Source organism: Pinus tabuliformis, chromosome 6 (genome assembly GCF_031772625.1).
Source record: "Pinus tabuliformis cultivar Carrire ecotype Pingquan chromosome 6, CPIR1, whole genome shotgun sequence".
In the NCBI taxonomy this organism is placed as follows: domain Eukaryota; kingdom Viridiplantae; phylum Streptophyta; class Pinopsida; order Pinales; family Pinaceae; genus Pinus; species Pinus tabuliformis.
Window position 1 is genome coordinate 516,369,095 of NC_142292.1, and position 17,640 is coordinate 516,386,734.

Consider the following 17,640-nt stretch of genomic DNA (forward strand, 5'->3'; position numbering starts at 1 on the left):
ACATTGTATCCAGTAACATGGCTATGGTGTGTATTCTAGTCCATCTTGACACCCGTGAAGGCTTGGAGGAACACCTGAAAATTCAGTGGAGAAACACCTCACGACTACAGATTCTTGATTACGAAGGGTGCCTTTCAGGTGGCGGCGTTGTCATAAGGTTGGACACCTATATAAGGAAGGTCCATTGATTGCTCCCAACTCTGTATCTGAACATCCGTATGACATTATTGGATCGGATGTGCCTATGGGTACACAAGACAAGCGACCTTCAAAAGCTATAGGACGACCTACAAAATTAAAAGCTCAATCGCATGGATCGTACTCGGAACCGATTCGACCACCCTCACCTTGCATCACCAGATCCTGAGCAGCAGCCGCCGCCCTTACTCCAGATATTCCTTCCTCCTCCTCCCTTACTTCTCCTACCACTGTAACTGATTCACATAATTTGGATCTTTATTTAACAATATTATATCAACTGCATGCTTACACCCCCCCCCCTGCTTACTTGCCCCACTGTATCCCTCCCTCCCATATGTTCTGATACCTTCCCTGATATCCCTGACATTTCGCTTACTGCTTCCCCATCCAAGGCATTGAATGATTCTTGACCGAACCATCCATATCACCTTCGCTCCCTGGTCAAATCATCCATTGATGATTTTTGTGGCCTTGGTATTGTTCCCCTTCCGAAATCCTCCAAATCTACCAGGGGCAGACATTCTTATATGTCCAAGGCTATTCATCAAGCTGGACTGGATGTGGCCGAGGGTAGACAACTATCCATTGACAGGGTCCTTAGAGCAAGGAATACCCTTTCCTCAGTCTCTTCATGAAGTGGCTCTCACTTAACTATCATGGGCTGGCTAGTCCTACCAAAAAACTAGGCTTTCGGAGACTTATCGAAATTGAGAGGGTGGACATCATCTTCTTACAAGAGACTCTCAGACTAATTGACCAGATTATCCTTGTCCTTGAAGCCCTCGTTTCTGGATGGAAATTCCATGCATTAGATGTCTATGGTCGATCTGGAGGTATTGCATTTGGATTCAATCCTAGGGCAGTCAAGCTACTCAACATTTGGGGAGGTGATGGATTACTTGGGGCTGACATCTTTTCTTCTGATCTTGGGAGGGATCTGAGATTGATTAACATATATGGACCCTGTCACAATTGGGCTGAATTTTGGGACAAAATCCTCAATTCATCTTACATGTAAGCCGACAATATCGTCATGGAGGGAGACCTCAATTTTTCCATTGGACATGCGGAATCTTGGGGGTAAAATGCACAGATTGATCCACTATCTGACACCATTGGCCTTCTCTTGGAAGAGCACCATCTCATTGATATCCCCATGGCTCAGCCCCAACCCACCTGACGAAATAGAAGAATTGGGGACACTATGCTCACTAGGAGACTGGATTGCTTCCTCATTAAAGAAGCACTTACTAGAACTCTCTCTCTATACAAACAATGGGTGGCATCGGGAGGATTATCAGACCACTCTCCTATCTATCTTGAGATTGCTGGCATAGCTCGCAAGCAAAAAGCCTCATTTAAGTTTAATTCGACCTGGCTCAAGGATGAAGATTATACCAAACTGGTCTCTGATTACTGGAAATATCATCCCCCTGCTCCTGGTCAATCTCCTATTGAATGCTTTGCTACAAAACTTCTTTGTCTTAAGCGGAAAACAATAGAATGGGCCAAGGTCAAAAGGACGAGGGATGATCTCAACCTCAAAAACATTGAACATGAGCTTGCAAATTTGGAAGATGTGGATGGAAGAGGTTTTGACTTTGTTGAAGCTAAAGACCGTCTCATTCAACTTGAAGCCGAGAGGAACAAAATACTTAAGGACATAGAGGAAACATGGAGACTTAGGAGTCGAGCCATATGGTTACAATCAGGGGATGACAACACTAAGTTTTATCATCATTTTGCAAATGGTCGTCGAGCCATCAACACTATATGGCATTTGGAAAATGAAACTGGACAATGGTTTCAATCCTTCAATCAACTAGCCTCCCTCAGTACATCACACTTTAGTTAACTATTCAAAGCACCTCAAGAAGCTAATCTAGTAGAGATTATCAAAGTAGTTGGATTCTTCCCTAGATTTGTTGATCAGGAAGCTGCTAAGGATCTCACCAAGCCAGTTTCGATGGGTAAATTGGAAGGTGCACTCAAATGGTTCAAGAAAGACGAGTCTTGGGCCGGATTGTTGGCCAGGTGAATTTTATCTAGCCTTCTTTGAAGTGTTAGGCAACGATCTCCTCCAGGTAATTGAAGATTGCAGGGTCAGCGGCCGAATGTATGATGCATCCAACTCAACTTTCATGTCCTTATTCCAAAATATGATTCCCCTCAGACCTTCAATGACTTTCGACCTATATCACTCTATAATTGCATTCACAAGATCATTCCCAAAATCATGTCCAACTGCCTTAAACCTATTTTATCTAGCCACATCTCTCCCGAAGATTTTGCCTTCCTAAATCATCGCCAAATCCATGAAGCCATTGGAACCGCTTAGGAGGTTATTCATTCTATCAAGATCAAGAGATTAAAAGGTATGATCCTAAATATTGATTTATCAAAGGTCTTTGATCGTACCAGCTGGCTATACTTGATAATGCTCATGACTCATTTGGGATTCCCAATTGCTTACATAACTGGATCATGAGTTGCATATCCAATGTCTCATATAGTGTCCTTATCAACGGATTTGCCTCTCCTTTTTTTCATGCTGAACGAGGTCTTAGACAAGGATGCCCACTCTCCCCACTTCTTTTTTTGTTGGTCATGGAAGGATTGAGTCGTCTAATTTCAGAGGAAATAAGACAAGGCAAACTTCAAGGTATTAAAATCATTAATAGATGCACCATCTCACACTGCCTTTTGTTGATGATGTCCTAATCTTCCTTAATGGATCGATTGGTGACTCATCTGTACTACTTTCTGTTCTCAAGTCCTTTTGCCTAGCTACTGGAATGGAATGAAACCAACAAAAATCGACTCTCACTACCATTGTGTGCTCTCAATATGAATCACATTATGCCCATCAGAGATTTCCTTTCACACTCCTCCCCTTTGAAGATGGTCTCAAATACCTTGGATTTCAGCTCAAGCCCATTCACTACAAAATTGCTGATTGGACATGGCTAGTGGCAAAGATAGAAAGGAGACTGAATATTTGGCACCACAGATGGCTATCTAGGGCAGGTCGCCTCACTCTTATTAAATCTGTCCTGGAAGCAACACTGGTGTATTGGATGTCTTTGGCCTGGATTCCAAGGGGAATTTTATCTAGAATTCAACAGTTGTGCTGTAGATTTTTATGGAAGGGGAAACAAAAAGTCCATGCTTACGCTTGGGTTAGATGGGATTGCATTTCCCTACCTAAGAAATGGGGAGGACGGGGCATGAAAAACCTTGATGCCTTTGCAAAAGCACTTGCTTCCAAAATGGGATGGCAAGTTCTCACTACAAAGAACTTATGGACCGAGGTGGTCATTCATAAATATATCAGCCCACTCCACCTCCTTGATTGGATCAGGGGCCCCACATGGAACAGATCTAATATCCAGGGGAATTTTATCTAGAATTCAACAGTTGTGTTGTAGATTTTTATGGAAGGGGAAACAAAAAGTCCATACTTACTCTTGGGTTAGATGGGATTGCATTTCCCTACCTAAGAAATGGGGAGGACGGGGCATGAAGAACCTTGATGCCTTTGCAAAAGCACTTGCTTCCAAACTGGGATGGCAAGTTCTCACTACAAAGAACTTATGGACCAAGGTGGTCATTCATAAATATATCAGCCCACTCCACCTCCTTGACTGGATCAGGTGCCACACATGGAACAGATCTAATATATCCACTATCCGGAGAGTAGTCTTGAACTCTATATCCTACATTCATGATGGATTGGCCTGGAGGATTGGATCTGAAAACTTAGTTCGCATTGGAATGGATCCTTGGTCTAGATGTAGGAATGCATATAATCTTCCTTCAGAACTCATACAATTTCTCTTGAGCACAGGTATCTCACATCTTGCCCACATTGTTGATACAACTAACTCCACTATTTACTCTCAGGCCTGGAAATCTGCCGATCAATTAGGTATTCCAGATAATTGGCGTGATGATTGGCTCTCCTACACAAACACTCTTTCTGAATCTCATGTTCGGATTATGAAGGGTGAGGATGAGCTCACTTAGGCACATGTACAACAAGGTTCCTATTCTCGCAAGGATGGTTATACCATTATTTTTTCTGAACATAAGCCCCCTGTTATCGAATGGTGGTGGCACGCTATCTGGAAGTTGAAGGCACCACCTAGAGCCAAGTTATTCATGTGGTGTATCCTTTGTAATAAAGCTCCCACAGGGGATAACCTACAGAGGCACTCATTTCAAGGACCAACATGGTGCATCCTCTATCGACAGGCAACAAATCTATTGAGCACCTATTTCTTCATTGCACAATTACTACTTCTTTCTGGAATCTTGTTCTTTCGTCAATTCAACCAACCAACATATGGCAAGTTGTAAATATCCAAGCGACCTAGCAATCGTGGTGGTCTGCAGCACAACCCACCAAAATAAGAAACCTTCCCCTCCTGATTTGTTGGTGCATATGGCTGCACATGAATAAACTCATCTTTAAGGGTATCGCTCCTCACTGGACACATGCTTCTGCGCATCTCATCTCTCTATATAATAACATTCTGGAGGATGGACAATCACAACCACCACGCACTATTATTGTTGAAACTGTTGACAAAAATATCACTTGGGCATATTTTGATGGATCAGCTCAGCAGAATGGTTGTGGTGGGGGAGTTCTACTTCACCTTAATGATAATCATTTCTTCAAAATTCAAATGGGTTTGGGAGCTGGAACAAACAATTATGCAGAACTCAGTACACTCAGACATTGTTATACTTTTCTCTTGAGAAGGGTTGTAGACACATTCAGATCTTTGGAGATTCCAAACTCATCATAAATTGGTTCAATCAGAAATCTGTCTATCATGTGCACACACTCAGGAACATTCTGGATGAGACTTTCCTACTGAAATCACAATTTGATACCATCGCTTGTCATCAAATCTACAGAGAGTGCAACCAGATTTCCGATAGTCTATCCAAGGAGGCTGCGCACCAGCCACGGGGGCATTGGATGATCTAGGGGCAGTCAGGGCATGATTTCTACCAGTACTTCCACAGACCATATGATGATCAGTAGCATGATGGGGCAGTGAGGCCCTGAATTTTTGATGATCCAAATTTCTAACAGTCTTTATATTTACAGTGTTTCTATGTATATATTTTAACAAACATATAATTTTGTATCTTCTTATAAATCTCCCGTCACTAGGATATAACTTTGATAATTTTTTTAGATATGTGGCGATAGCAACCCTATTTTGCATATGCTTCCAAAAGCATCTACAACATGTAATTTTCAACATATTAATGAAAATTGTGATTTTTCCTTTGAGAAAAAAAATATATTAGATGATGTTATGAATTATTGCATATATTGTGGTTTTTATAACTTATAAGGATTGGAATTGTCATTATTTTCTTTTTTGTGTTTAAAATTTACCATATTTTAACGTTTTTTGTATTTTGATGAGTCTTAGACGACTAAGAGTTGTGCAACATTGTTTTAGAGAAGTGGAGTTGGGAGAGATAAGGGCTGGAGATAGGAGGTATTTCTCAATGGAGAATTTAGCTGGAGCTGAAATTTCTCGTGAAAGATTTGTGCATAATTCAATAGTATCAAAATTGTGGGTCGTTTTCTAGCCAGATTGGGCAATTCACACTTGTTGGGGGTCGCCAGGGGTCGATGGATTCAGCCTAAACCCTTTCTAGGTTTTTGTGGGTTTATTAAGAGGAGTCCCTGGCTAATTTTACAAAATTTTCTAGGCGATATTTGGGCTCAAAATCCTCATTCTTATGGCAAGGCGTCTTATTGATTAGCTAGTGAATTTGCATCACTTTGTGGTTTCAATTTTGGCTTGGAGTTGGGACAAACCTTTTTTGGGTATTATTGGGTATGAGGAGTGGAGCTCGTGGCTGTAATTTCTAGGTGATCTAGACATTCTTCAGTGACAACCTTCAGTACCATTCTAGCAGCAGTAATTTTCTCGGTAGTGTGCAGTACCAGTTTTGGCCAGTACTTCCTCCATATCAGAGTTCTCTCGCCTAGATTTTGCATAGCTTGTAGTAGGAAGCCCAAGTTTCATTTTCTTTATTGTACTCGTCATTCTCGAGATTAATAAAATGGCTCAGTTGTTCTGCTTCATTTTCATGGTGTTTTGATATGCATATGCGATATCTGTTTATGGTTGTTCCATGTACATGATTCTGTTATTTGTTGTAAATTTTCAATTTGGAATATTACAAGCAGTGAGAAATTATAAGTACAACTGGATGCCCAAAATTGGAAATCCTCTACAAGAGAAACTGGCCACAAAAATTAGCGAGACAAATTTTGTCTCACTTGGCACTGATCCAACTCCATGACTGGCACTTATTGGGCTCCACGAAACCCCTGTGTTAGCCTCTCCATCACACCTGTGCAAGCTCTTGTCTGCTCTGCCTAGAAACTACAACTGATCAAGTCGTCTGCCCAACTCTGCCTCTGAGAATGAATCGTTGGCCCCTTCCAGAAATTCTCCCGACCTCCAACAACTGAATCGACCCTCTAGCTGGCCAAATCGAACTCTTCCTTTGAAGCTTTTGCGTAGGCCCTGCGCAGCCCCACTAAGGAAACTCGGTCGTCCTGTAGCTGACTCTCCAGAACTGGAAAACATCCTTCGGACTCATTGTCTCTGCCCCTCTATGTCTTTGTATCCCCTCTTTGGCTCAAACTCTTACCGTAGAACGCTGCTCTTTGGAAAAATCAAACTGCCCAAGGAAACTCGCTCTCTAAGTGTGTTTTTCTCCAACCCCGTCAACCTCTTCCTATAATCTCCAATTGGATCTCCAACGGCCACAATTAAAACTTAAATAATTGTTGATATCATCCCCAAGTTGATTCGTGTGAGTTTCTAGAGAATTCTCACATTTCTCAATTAATTACTATTAATTAACCATTTTTAATTATGGTCAATTAATGTCATTGAGCCATCTCTAGGTGGAATTTCCATAAACAATTTCTAGGTTTTGGAGATCTCGTGTTTTAGCCTTTACACTAAGTTTCGAGACTAGAATTCCATTTGATGCTATAAAAACTAACACTCCCTCTTAGCGAGGAAGGTGTTCTCTCTCTCTAGTGTTGCACAATCTGCCACAAAACCCTATCTTTGCAACATCCTCCATACATGCTGCTGATGTCTGACAACTGTAGTTGTCTACCACTGTGCTAACTCTGATTCATCTGCTACTGACTGTAGGTGAACCATGATGTTGCATTTGTGCTTCTAAAACTGCACTATACATCTTGTACTGCTACCAACTCTGCATCTGTATTGCAACTCAACTGATACTCCCTGTCAAGTTGTTGTTGTTGCAACTACTGCAACTGAGAAGCATCCAAAATAATGAATCAATTATGCCTCTATGTTGCAATTGTCTCTTGAACCTTTCACTGCTACTAGCCTCTGCATTGTCTACTGGGAAACTTGCGTTGTTGTTGATTATGCACTGAGCCTCCCGCTCTACTATCAACACTGCTCTGCGCTCATCAACATCTGACTGCAACTAGACTACAACTGTCACTTTGGTATCTAACTGCACCAACTAACACTAATCCTCTTGCGACTAAATATTGTGGACCCCTATAGCAAGGGTAATGATCCATGAGGAAACACCATCCGATGCTCACCTTAATGGACCCTGCCCAAATCTTTGCACAACTCTGGGACTAAAGCTCCATATGGCCCCACCTCACTCCCGGAGATATAGCTGCAAACATGGAAAAATCTTCCTCCAACCTGCAAGATAACTTGTCTATCTCTGCGTACGCTGCCGCTTAATCATGCTTCTCTTGCTCGTGCTTCTTCCTTTGAGGACACTAAGTATTGTAGTGGCCAATCTCACCACATCTGAAGCACTTGATCTTAGATAGATCCTTGTTCTTCTTCTTTTCTCCCTGCGATCCTTATCCCTAATTGGGACCTTTTGCTTTCCCCTTTAATGCAATGGCCACATTGTCTTCCTCTCACACCTTTTGATCCCTTGCTATTGTTACCGCTGATGGAGACCTTCACTAAGGTTTGCTTCATCTCTTCCTGCTGCAGGTCTAACCACATCATGTCCCATCCGAGTAATGTATCTCGTGCCAAAATACCTTGGACAAAGATTTCCCATTCTTCAAAGACATTGTTCAAGGCCAAATGCACAAACTTTGTATCTTGAGGTGCTTTCCCTACAGTTGACAGCTCATCCCAGATATCCTGAATTATAGTGAGAAAGGGATCAATGCCTTGACCTTTTTGCATCCTTGAGTTACTCAACTTTTCCTTCAAGAACGTCTTCCATTGCTCGGAAGGATTCTTATATAGCCCTAAGAGAGCATACCACATCTCTTTGGTAGTGTTCTTGCTAGATACATGTGAGACTATATGGTCCTGGAGTCCATCCAAGATCATCCACTTCGCCTTCGTCATCTCTTTCATGTATTCTTTCAGTTGATCTGCATCAGTAGGCACTGGCACAACGTTTTTTGGCCATGCTCATCTAACAGGAAGAACATCCTAGCCCTCCAGATGATATAGTTGGAGTCCCCCTCCAACTTATCCTGATCTATAAGCCCGGTTATGGCTATTTCTGCAAAAACTCGAACTGGGCTGGAAATCTCCTTTTTTTGCTTGCTCAGTTGCTATCTCTGCTATTCGCACTCTCTTTTGGAGTGAGAATAAATTGCCTGTTGCAACTGGAAATATTGGATTTCTGAACTAGAAACCCTCTAAGAGAAATCTCCCTCTGTGTGTGCACTTTGTCTTCCACCTGCCATTTATTCTGCTCTAGCAAACTACTACAAAACCCTTTTGCGCCCAGATAAGAAACTGCTTTGTGAAAATATTGATCTGCTTCACCGGAATTGCTTCCCAACTTAACCACTGCCTGTTGGCACTGCTACTGGACTTTGCGAAATTTTCCTGCCACCTGCACTGGAAAATCGACCCCCCTTCCCAGCAATTCGAACTGTCTGGCCAACCTCTGCGCAAATCTGGAAATCAATCTACCAAACTCCCTCTAAATCTGGACGATTCCTTCCTTCCTCCTCTAAGCTACATGTCTGATCAAACTTTCTCTCATACCAAGCGAAACTTCCTTGAAATGCAACAACTGGAATTAATTCTTCTAACTAATTAAAATTGCAGTTTATTTTGTTATGGAAAAATATGGAATTAATCACACTGCAATTTCTTCACAAATAAAACATTGTGGAAAATACACTGGAAACTGAGAAAATACTAGCACACATAAAAATGACAATCATTTTTGGACAAATGTTCCCGAAAAGACCCAATGTGGGAAAACCGGTGTAGCAATTGAGGGTTTTATTATTATGCAGCAGTGAGAAATTATGACTACAACTGGATGCGCAAAGCTGTCAATCCTCTACAATAGAAACTGGCCACAAAAATTAGGGAGACAAATTTTGTCTCACTTGGCACTGATAGAGCTCCAAACTTGGCACTTATTGGGCTCCACAAAACCCCTGCATCAACCTCTGCATCACAACTACGCAAGATCTTGTACGCTCTACCTAGAAACAACAACTAATCAAGTCGTATGCCCAACTCAGCCTCTCAGAATGATGCGCCCTTCCTGAAATTCTCTCGACCTCAAGAAACTGAATCGACCCTCTAACTAGCCAAAGCAAACTTTGCTTCTAAAGCTTCTGCGCAAGACGTGCGTAGCCCCACTAAGGAAACTTGGCCCTCCTGCAGCTGACTCTCTAGAACTGGAAGACTTCCTCCAAACTCATTGTTTCTGCCCCTCTGTCTCTGCATCCCCTCTCTGGCTCGAACTCTTCCTACAGAATGTTGCTTTCTGGAAAAATTGAACTGCCCAAAGAAACTCGCTCTCTAAGTGTGTTTTTCTCCAACCCCATCAACCTCCTCTTATAATCTCCAATTGGGACTCCAAAGGCCACAATTAAAACTTAATCGATGGTTTAAATCATCTCTAAGTTGAACTGTGTGAGTTTCTAGAGAATTCTCGCCTTTCTCAATTAATTACTGTTAATTAACCATTTTTCCTAAGTTAGACTTAGGAAGTTTTTAATTATGGTCAATTAATTCAATTGAGTCATCTCTAGGTGGAATTTCCGGAAACGATTTCTGGGTTTTGGAGATCTCATGTGTTTTAGCGTCTCCACAAAGTTTCGAGACTATAACATCATCCAACACTAGAAATACTAACAACTCAAAGTGGTACAAAGGAAAGTGAACTAGCTACAAGTAGAAGAGATTAGATTAGAGATATTAAGGGGAATGATGAAATTATAAATGGAATTTTCTTGTTAGTAGCAGGCTCGAATGGTCAAATTGTTATGTAGGATGAAGGGGATTTGCAAGAAGACACATCACTGGAAGAAGGAAGGGAGTTGCCAGAAAATGGATTGGAGTACAGATAGATTGGAATCATATTTTGTAAAGAGTGGATGAGGTACAGTGTTTATCAAGCTTGATGACACTACTAGTATAGTATTTTATATCTTAATTTCAAAGTGTTGGCACTTTAGTATGTTGGAGTTTTTAAGTCTAACTATCAGAAACCCTTCATGTACTTTACTGATTTATTCCTACCTACTTGTTCTGTTAATTAACAAGTTATTTACCATGTAAATACTAGAAATAAATACAAGTACATGCTCAACACATTACAGATCATCAACTGAAGGAAACAAAAAAAACACACAAGTGACACCATTATTTTTGGACCAATGTCCTCGGAAAAACCTAATGCGGGAAAACCGGTGCAGCTATCTGAGGGTTTTATTATTATGCAGTTTATGAATACAATCTGGGCGCCAAAACAGGCTCACCCAACAAAAAATAATCTCGGCAGTAGTACCTCTTAGTCAGAGACAAATGTTCCGGTTGAAGCCTGAGATAATCACTCCGGCAGCTTCACAGCTCCAATCTGCCCCATGAAACCCTAGCGTCAACCTCTAGGGATAGCGTCAGCCCTTTCTAGCCCAACGTTTGCCCAACATCACTCTAGCTTGGCCTGCGTTAGCCTCTGGAGGCACTGCATCAGCGCTGGCCCTCTGCGTCACCCACGCTGGCCCTTTGAGGCACTGCATAGCTCCTAGCTATCTTTGCATGAGCCTTGGCTAGTTTTGTGTCCCTCACTCTCGACTACTGTGTTGATCCTCCCGGTACCCTCTCTGCCTTCTTCTGTATTCATTGCCCCTTGCTGTCGATCATTGATTCTATCTCTCTTAGCAAACACCACTCTAGAGAATAGAATGATTGATCACTCTGGTGTGTTCTCCAAGTGACAAATCAACGGCAAAGATTAAGTCCCTAATCAACAGCTAAGATCAATTTTGGCTTGATCCATGACTTTTGGACCCTTCTAACATAGTTTTATATTAATATACATTATAATTTTATTTTCCCTAAGTTTAGACTTAGGGACTCCATTAAAAATATAATTATTTTAATATCTCTCAAACTGTTTAGAATCTACCCAAACCATTTCTGGGTATTGGAGATCTCATGTGCCTTAGCCTCTCCACCAATTTTCGCGGCTAGAGAAAATTCGATACTACCCAAAATCAACACTCCCTCTTAGCGAGGACTGTGCTCTAGTAATACTCCTCACTGAGTATTACCCTAATCATCTGGCATCGGTCCCTGTGCTGATGCTAGGCTTGTTGCCCAACATCCTCTGCACTATTGCATCCTGTACTACTACCCATAACCCTGCCATTGCCACTGCTGCATCTGTACTGCAACCCCTCTCATCATGATGTAGCGTGCTGCCCATAGCATTGCGACTACTAACTACTACACTGCAACTCAGTTATTGAGAAGTTAGTAACTAATCTCCCAACTCTGACATCTCTGTTAGGCTAGAAACACTCCCAACGCTGAAGCTCCCTCTGTCACTGACAAGTGCTCTCTCTGACATCTGTGTTGCTGCAACTATTCGATGAATCTCGCATCGTTGCACACCTATATGTGCTATCTTGCACTGGTGCAACACTCCCGTGCTTCTCTCACTATTGCCTCACGTTGTCCTGGGAATCTTGCACTCTAGCTCCCTATGTTGCTCCATCTGCATCCGTCTCTGCTGACATCCGCCAATACTGCTACTCCTCTTCGGGGCTCTCGTAGCAAGGTCTAATCCAAGAGGCTGGGTACTTCTAGGATCCTGCCCCTCATCGCCTGTAGTCCATCTGACTACATCTCGATGTCTCCCCACTTACGCTCAAGTGGCGTGTGAGCGCTCGTAGCACAGTGATCATATGTCTCCACTTCTTTCTCTGCCCTTGTTGGCGCAACCTTGGTTGTTGAAGTTTCTAAGTTTACTTAGTTAGAAACCCTCCATGCACTTTATCTGATTTATTCCTACCTACTTGTTATTTTTCCTTAACAAGTTATTTACAATGTAAATACTGAAAATAAACACTAGTGCATGCTCAACATATTATAGATCAGCAACTAAAAGAAACAAGAACAAACACACCATATGACACCATTATTTTTGGAGTAATGTCCCCGGAAAAACCCAATGCGGGAAAACAGGTGCAGCTATCTGAGGGTTTTCTTATTAATCAATATCAGAGTACAATCTGGGAGTCAAAACTGGCCTACCCAATAGAGAATTTCCTTAGCAGTAATACCTCTCGGTTTCTGACAAATCTATTGGCTGAAACCCCAGATAATCCTTCTGGTAGCTACTCAGCACCAATCTGCCCCAAAAACCCCAGCGTCCGCCCAATTTGGACTGTGTCAGCCCCTCTTTGCTTCACGATGGCCCTGCGTCACCTCGGATGGGTCTATGTCAGCCCTGGGAATCCCTGCGACGGCCCTCTGGCCCTCTGCATTAGCAATGTTGGCCTCTTTGAGGCTCTGCGCAGCTCCCGGCTGCCTCTGCGTGGCCCTGCATGAGTCCTGGCTGGCTCTGCATCACTCTGATTGGCTACTGCGCTGCTCTCCCGACACTATCTCTACCTCTCTGTCTCTCTGTACTCAAATGCCCCTTAGCTGCATCTCACGATCACTGATTCTATCTCTCTTAGCAAACCTCGCTCTAGAGAATAGAATTACTAATCACTTTAGTGTATTCTCCAAGTGACCCTCAAGCCTCCTCTTATACTTTTCCTGTTGACATCTGAACGGCCGAGATTAAGTTTCTAATCAACTCCTAAGATTAGATCTAGCTTGGTCCATGTCTTTTGGACCACTCTAACACAGATTCATATTAATACACATTAATATTTTATTTTCCCTAAGTTTAGACTTAGGGACTCCATTAAAAATATCAATTATTTTAATATCTCATGATCTGTTTAGAATCTGCCCAAACACTTTCTGGGTATTGGAGATCTCATGTGCCCCAACCTCTCCACCAAATTTTGTGGCTAGAGCACATCCGATGCTACCCCAAATCAACACTCCCTCTTAGCGAGGACTGTGCTCTAGCAATACTCCTCACTGAGTATTACTCTGATCATTCAACATCAGTACCTGTGCTGATGCTAGGCCTTGCTGCCCAACATCTTCTGCATTGTTGTATCTTGTACTGCTACCCATGGTTCTCCCACTGCCACTATTGCATCTGTACGACAGCTCCCTTTGTATCTGCGCTGTCGCTGGTCCTTTCTCCCAACACTGCATCTGCACTGCACCTGTTCTCATCATGTTGCATCGTGTTTCCCATTGCTGCATTGCAACTCAGTTATTGAGAAGTAAGTAACTAATCTCCCAACTGACCTCCCTGTTGGGCTAGAAACACCCACTGATGCTGAAGCTCCCTCTGCCATTGACAAGTGCTCCCTTTCTAACCTCTGCGTTGCTGCAACAACTCCCTGCATATCACACCATTGCACACCTCTTTGTGCCTTCCTGCACTGGTGCAACACTCCTGTGCCTTCCTGCACTGGTGCAACACTCCTGTGCCTCTCGCACTGCTGCATCCTACTAGCTCTGCGTTGTCTCGAGACCCTGCACTGTAGCTCTCTCTGTCGCTCCATCTGCATCTGTCTCTACCCACATCAGCCAGTCCTGCTACTCGTCGAGGCTCCCGTAGCAAGGTCTAATCCAAGAAGCTAGGTACCTCAAGGATCCTGCCCCCCATCGCTTGTAGTCCTCCTGACTACAGCTCGATGTCTCCCCACTTCCATTCAAGTGGTGCGTGTGCACTCATGGCACAATCATCGTCTGTCACAACTTCCTTCTCTGCTTGTGTTGGCACTGCCTTAGTCTCAGAAGACTCTCCCTTACTCTTCTTCCTTGGACACTGGGTCGCATAGTGACCCAGTGCCCCACAATGGAAGCACTTGATCTTGGAGAGATCTTTCTTCTTCCGCCTTTCCTGCTTTCCCTCAAATGCTAGGGCCACATCCTCCTCCTCCTGCTTGACCTTGATTCCTTTGTTGTTGCTACCTGTCTTCGACTGCCATATGATCTCTTCCTAGCGAAGAGTTGCTCACATATCGTCCCAAGGTGGGAGAGTCCCTTTGCCCAGGATACTCTGGACAAATACCTCCCAATCTTCTGAGACAACATTTAGGGCTATCCTCACCATAAGCTCCTAATCCGGTGCCGCTCCTATAGCAGTCAACTGGTCTCGGATCTCATTCAGTCCTCTGAGGAAGGTGTCAATCGATTGACCTTTCTTTATCTGATACGACCTCATCTGGTTCTCGAGCAGCATTCTTCTCTGCACAGAAGTATGCTGGTACAACTTCTTGAGAGCCTCCCACATCTCAAATGTCGTTTCCTTCTCGGCTATATGTGGTACCACATGATCCTTGACCCTGTCAAGGAAAATGCACTTGGCCCTCTCCATCGCCTCTTCATACCTGTCATTATCATTGGGGTCAACTGGGACAGCTATTACCCTCAAGGCGAAGTTCTTGTCACAATTCCTGTCAATCACTGATAAGATTCTAGCCTTCCAGACTGCGAATTTCGACGCTCTGTCCAGTCTATCTTGGTCTCTTATCCCGTGTAGTGCCATGATGCTCCTCTACTTCCCTCCTGGAATTTCTCTGTTCGACTCCTCTGAGTCTCTACTTCCCGTCTAGAAGTTCTCTTCTGGACTCCCTCTGAGTCCTGATTTCCCTCCTGGAAATCCTTACGCCGCTTGTGGAGATGCCCCCTAATCTGATCGTCTTGTGCAATTGCACTGCTGATCCAGGTTCCTCAGCTAGAAACCCTCGGTAACAACTAATCTAGCCTTGCTCTGTCAGGGACTGTTCTGACTACAATACATCACCAGCTCAACTTTGCAATATTCCTACAACCTTCTAGACCCTAGCAACTGCCTCTCTGTAAACTGCGTCATCCCCTCTCTGCCTCACGTTGGCCCTGCGTCACTCCGGATGGGTCTGCGTCAGCCCTGGGATGCCCTACATCTGCCCTCTGGCCCTCTATGTCAGTAGCACTAGCCTCTCCGAGGCTCTACGCAGCTCTCGGCTTCCTCTGTGTGGCTCTGGCTAGCTCTGCGTCATACTTCTTGGCTTCTGCGCTGCTAGAAACAACTTTTGTCACCTCGGGACAATTGTTTTCTGCTGCTATTGCTCCGCTCGGCCGATGTCTCTTAGTCCTCATGTGATCTGCAATCATGCTCTGATACCATGTTAAAGTTTCTAAGTTTACTTAGTTAGAAACCCTCCATGCACTTTATTTTTTCTTAACGAGTTATTTACAATGTAAATACTGAAAAGAAACACTAGTGCATGCTCAACATATTATAGATCAGCAACTAAAAGAAACAAGAACAAACACACCATATGACACCATTATTTTTGGACTAATGTCCCCGGAAAAACCCAATGCGGGAAAACCGGTGCAGCTATCTGAGGGTTTTCTTATTAAGCAATATCAGAGTACAATGTGGGTGCTGAAACTCGCCTACCCAACAAAGAATTTCCTTAGCAGTAATACCTCTCGGTTTCTGACAAATCTACTCGCTGAAACCCCGGATAATCCTTCCGGCAGCTACTCAGCACCAATCTGCCCCAGAAACCCCAGCGTCTGCCCAATCTGGACTGCGTCAGCCCCTCTCTGCCTCATGCTGGCCCTGCGTCACCCGGGATGGGTCTGCGTCAGCCCTCTGGCCCTTTGCATCAGCAACGCTGGCCTCTTTGAGGCTCTGCACAGTTCCCGGCTGCCTTTGCATGGCCTTGCGTGAGCCCCGGCTGGCTCTGTGTCGCTTTGATTGGCTATTGCGCTGCTCTCCCGACACTATCTCTACCTCTCTGTCTCTCTGTACTCAAATGTCCCTCAGCTGCATCTACCGATCACTGATTCTATCTCTTAGCAAACCCCACTCTAGAGAATAGAATGACTAATCACTTTTGTGTATTCTCCAAGTGACCCTCAAGCCTCCTCTTATGCTTTTCTTGTTGACATCTCAACAGTTGAGATTAAGTCCCTAATCAACGACTAAGATTAGATCTGGCTTGATCCATGTCTTTTGGACCACTCTAACACAGATTCATATTAATACACATTAATATTTTATTTTCCCTAAGTTTAGACTTAGGGACTCCATTAAAAATATTAATTATTTTAATATCTCATGATCTATTTAGAATCTTCCCAAACTCTTTCTGGGTATTGAAGATCTCATGTGCCCCAACCTCTCCACCAAATTCTGTGGCTAGAGCACATCCGATGCTACCCCAAATCAACATTGGTCTTGGAGGCCTCTCCCTTGCTCTTCTTCCTCGGACACTGGGTCGCATAATGACCAAGTTCCCCACAGCGGAAGCATTTGACCTTGGAGAGGTCCTTTTTTTCTGTTTCTCTTGCTTTCTCTCAGATGCTAGGGCAACATCCTCCTCTTCCTCCTTCTTGACTTTGATCCCCTTGTTGTTGCTTCCCGCCTTGCTTAGCCTTCTGATCTCTTCTTAGCAAAGATCCACCCACATTTCCTCCCAATCTAGAAGGGTCACCCTACCTAGTATGCTCTTACAAACACCTCCCAGTCTTCTGAGACTGCGTTCAGGGTTGTTCTCACCATCAATTCTTGATCCGGCGTGGCCCTTATGGAAGTCAACTGATCCTGGATCTCCTTCAATCGACCGAGGAAGATGTCGATTTGTTCTCCCTTCTACATCTGGTATGACTGCAGCTAATTCTCAAGTAGCATCCTTCTCTGCATAGAAGTATGCTAGTACAATTTCTTTAGGGCCTCCCACATCTCATTTGTCGTGTCCTTTTTGACAATATGTGGTATTACATGGTCCTTGACCCCGTCAAGGATGATGCTCTTGGCCCTCGCCATTGCCTCCTTGTACTTGTCGTTATCAGCTAGGTCAATTGGGATCGCTATCGTTCTTAAGGCAAAGTGCTTGATACGATTCCTATCTAGAACAGATAAGATTCTGGCCTTCCAGACTACGAAGTTTGAAGCTCCATCCAACTTGTCCTGGTCTCTTACCCCATTTCACTTCCATCTCGTTGCTCCTCTACTTCCCTC

The 17,640-nt window shown here is 43.6% G+C and overlaps 1 protein-coding gene across 1 annotated transcript; it reads left to right on the forward strand.

Annotated features, from left to right (window-relative positions):
• The first annotated feature begins 1,405 nt into the window (after window positions 1-1,405).
• Window positions 1,406-2,056, forward strand: LOC149259567 (uncharacterized). Its single transcript, XM_089454529.1, has one exon. The coding sequence runs from the start codon at window positions 1,406-1,408 to the stop codon at window positions 2,054-2,056; it is 651 nt and encodes a 216-aa protein (XP_089310655.1).
• Window positions 2,057-17,640: the final 15,584 nt, after the last annotated feature.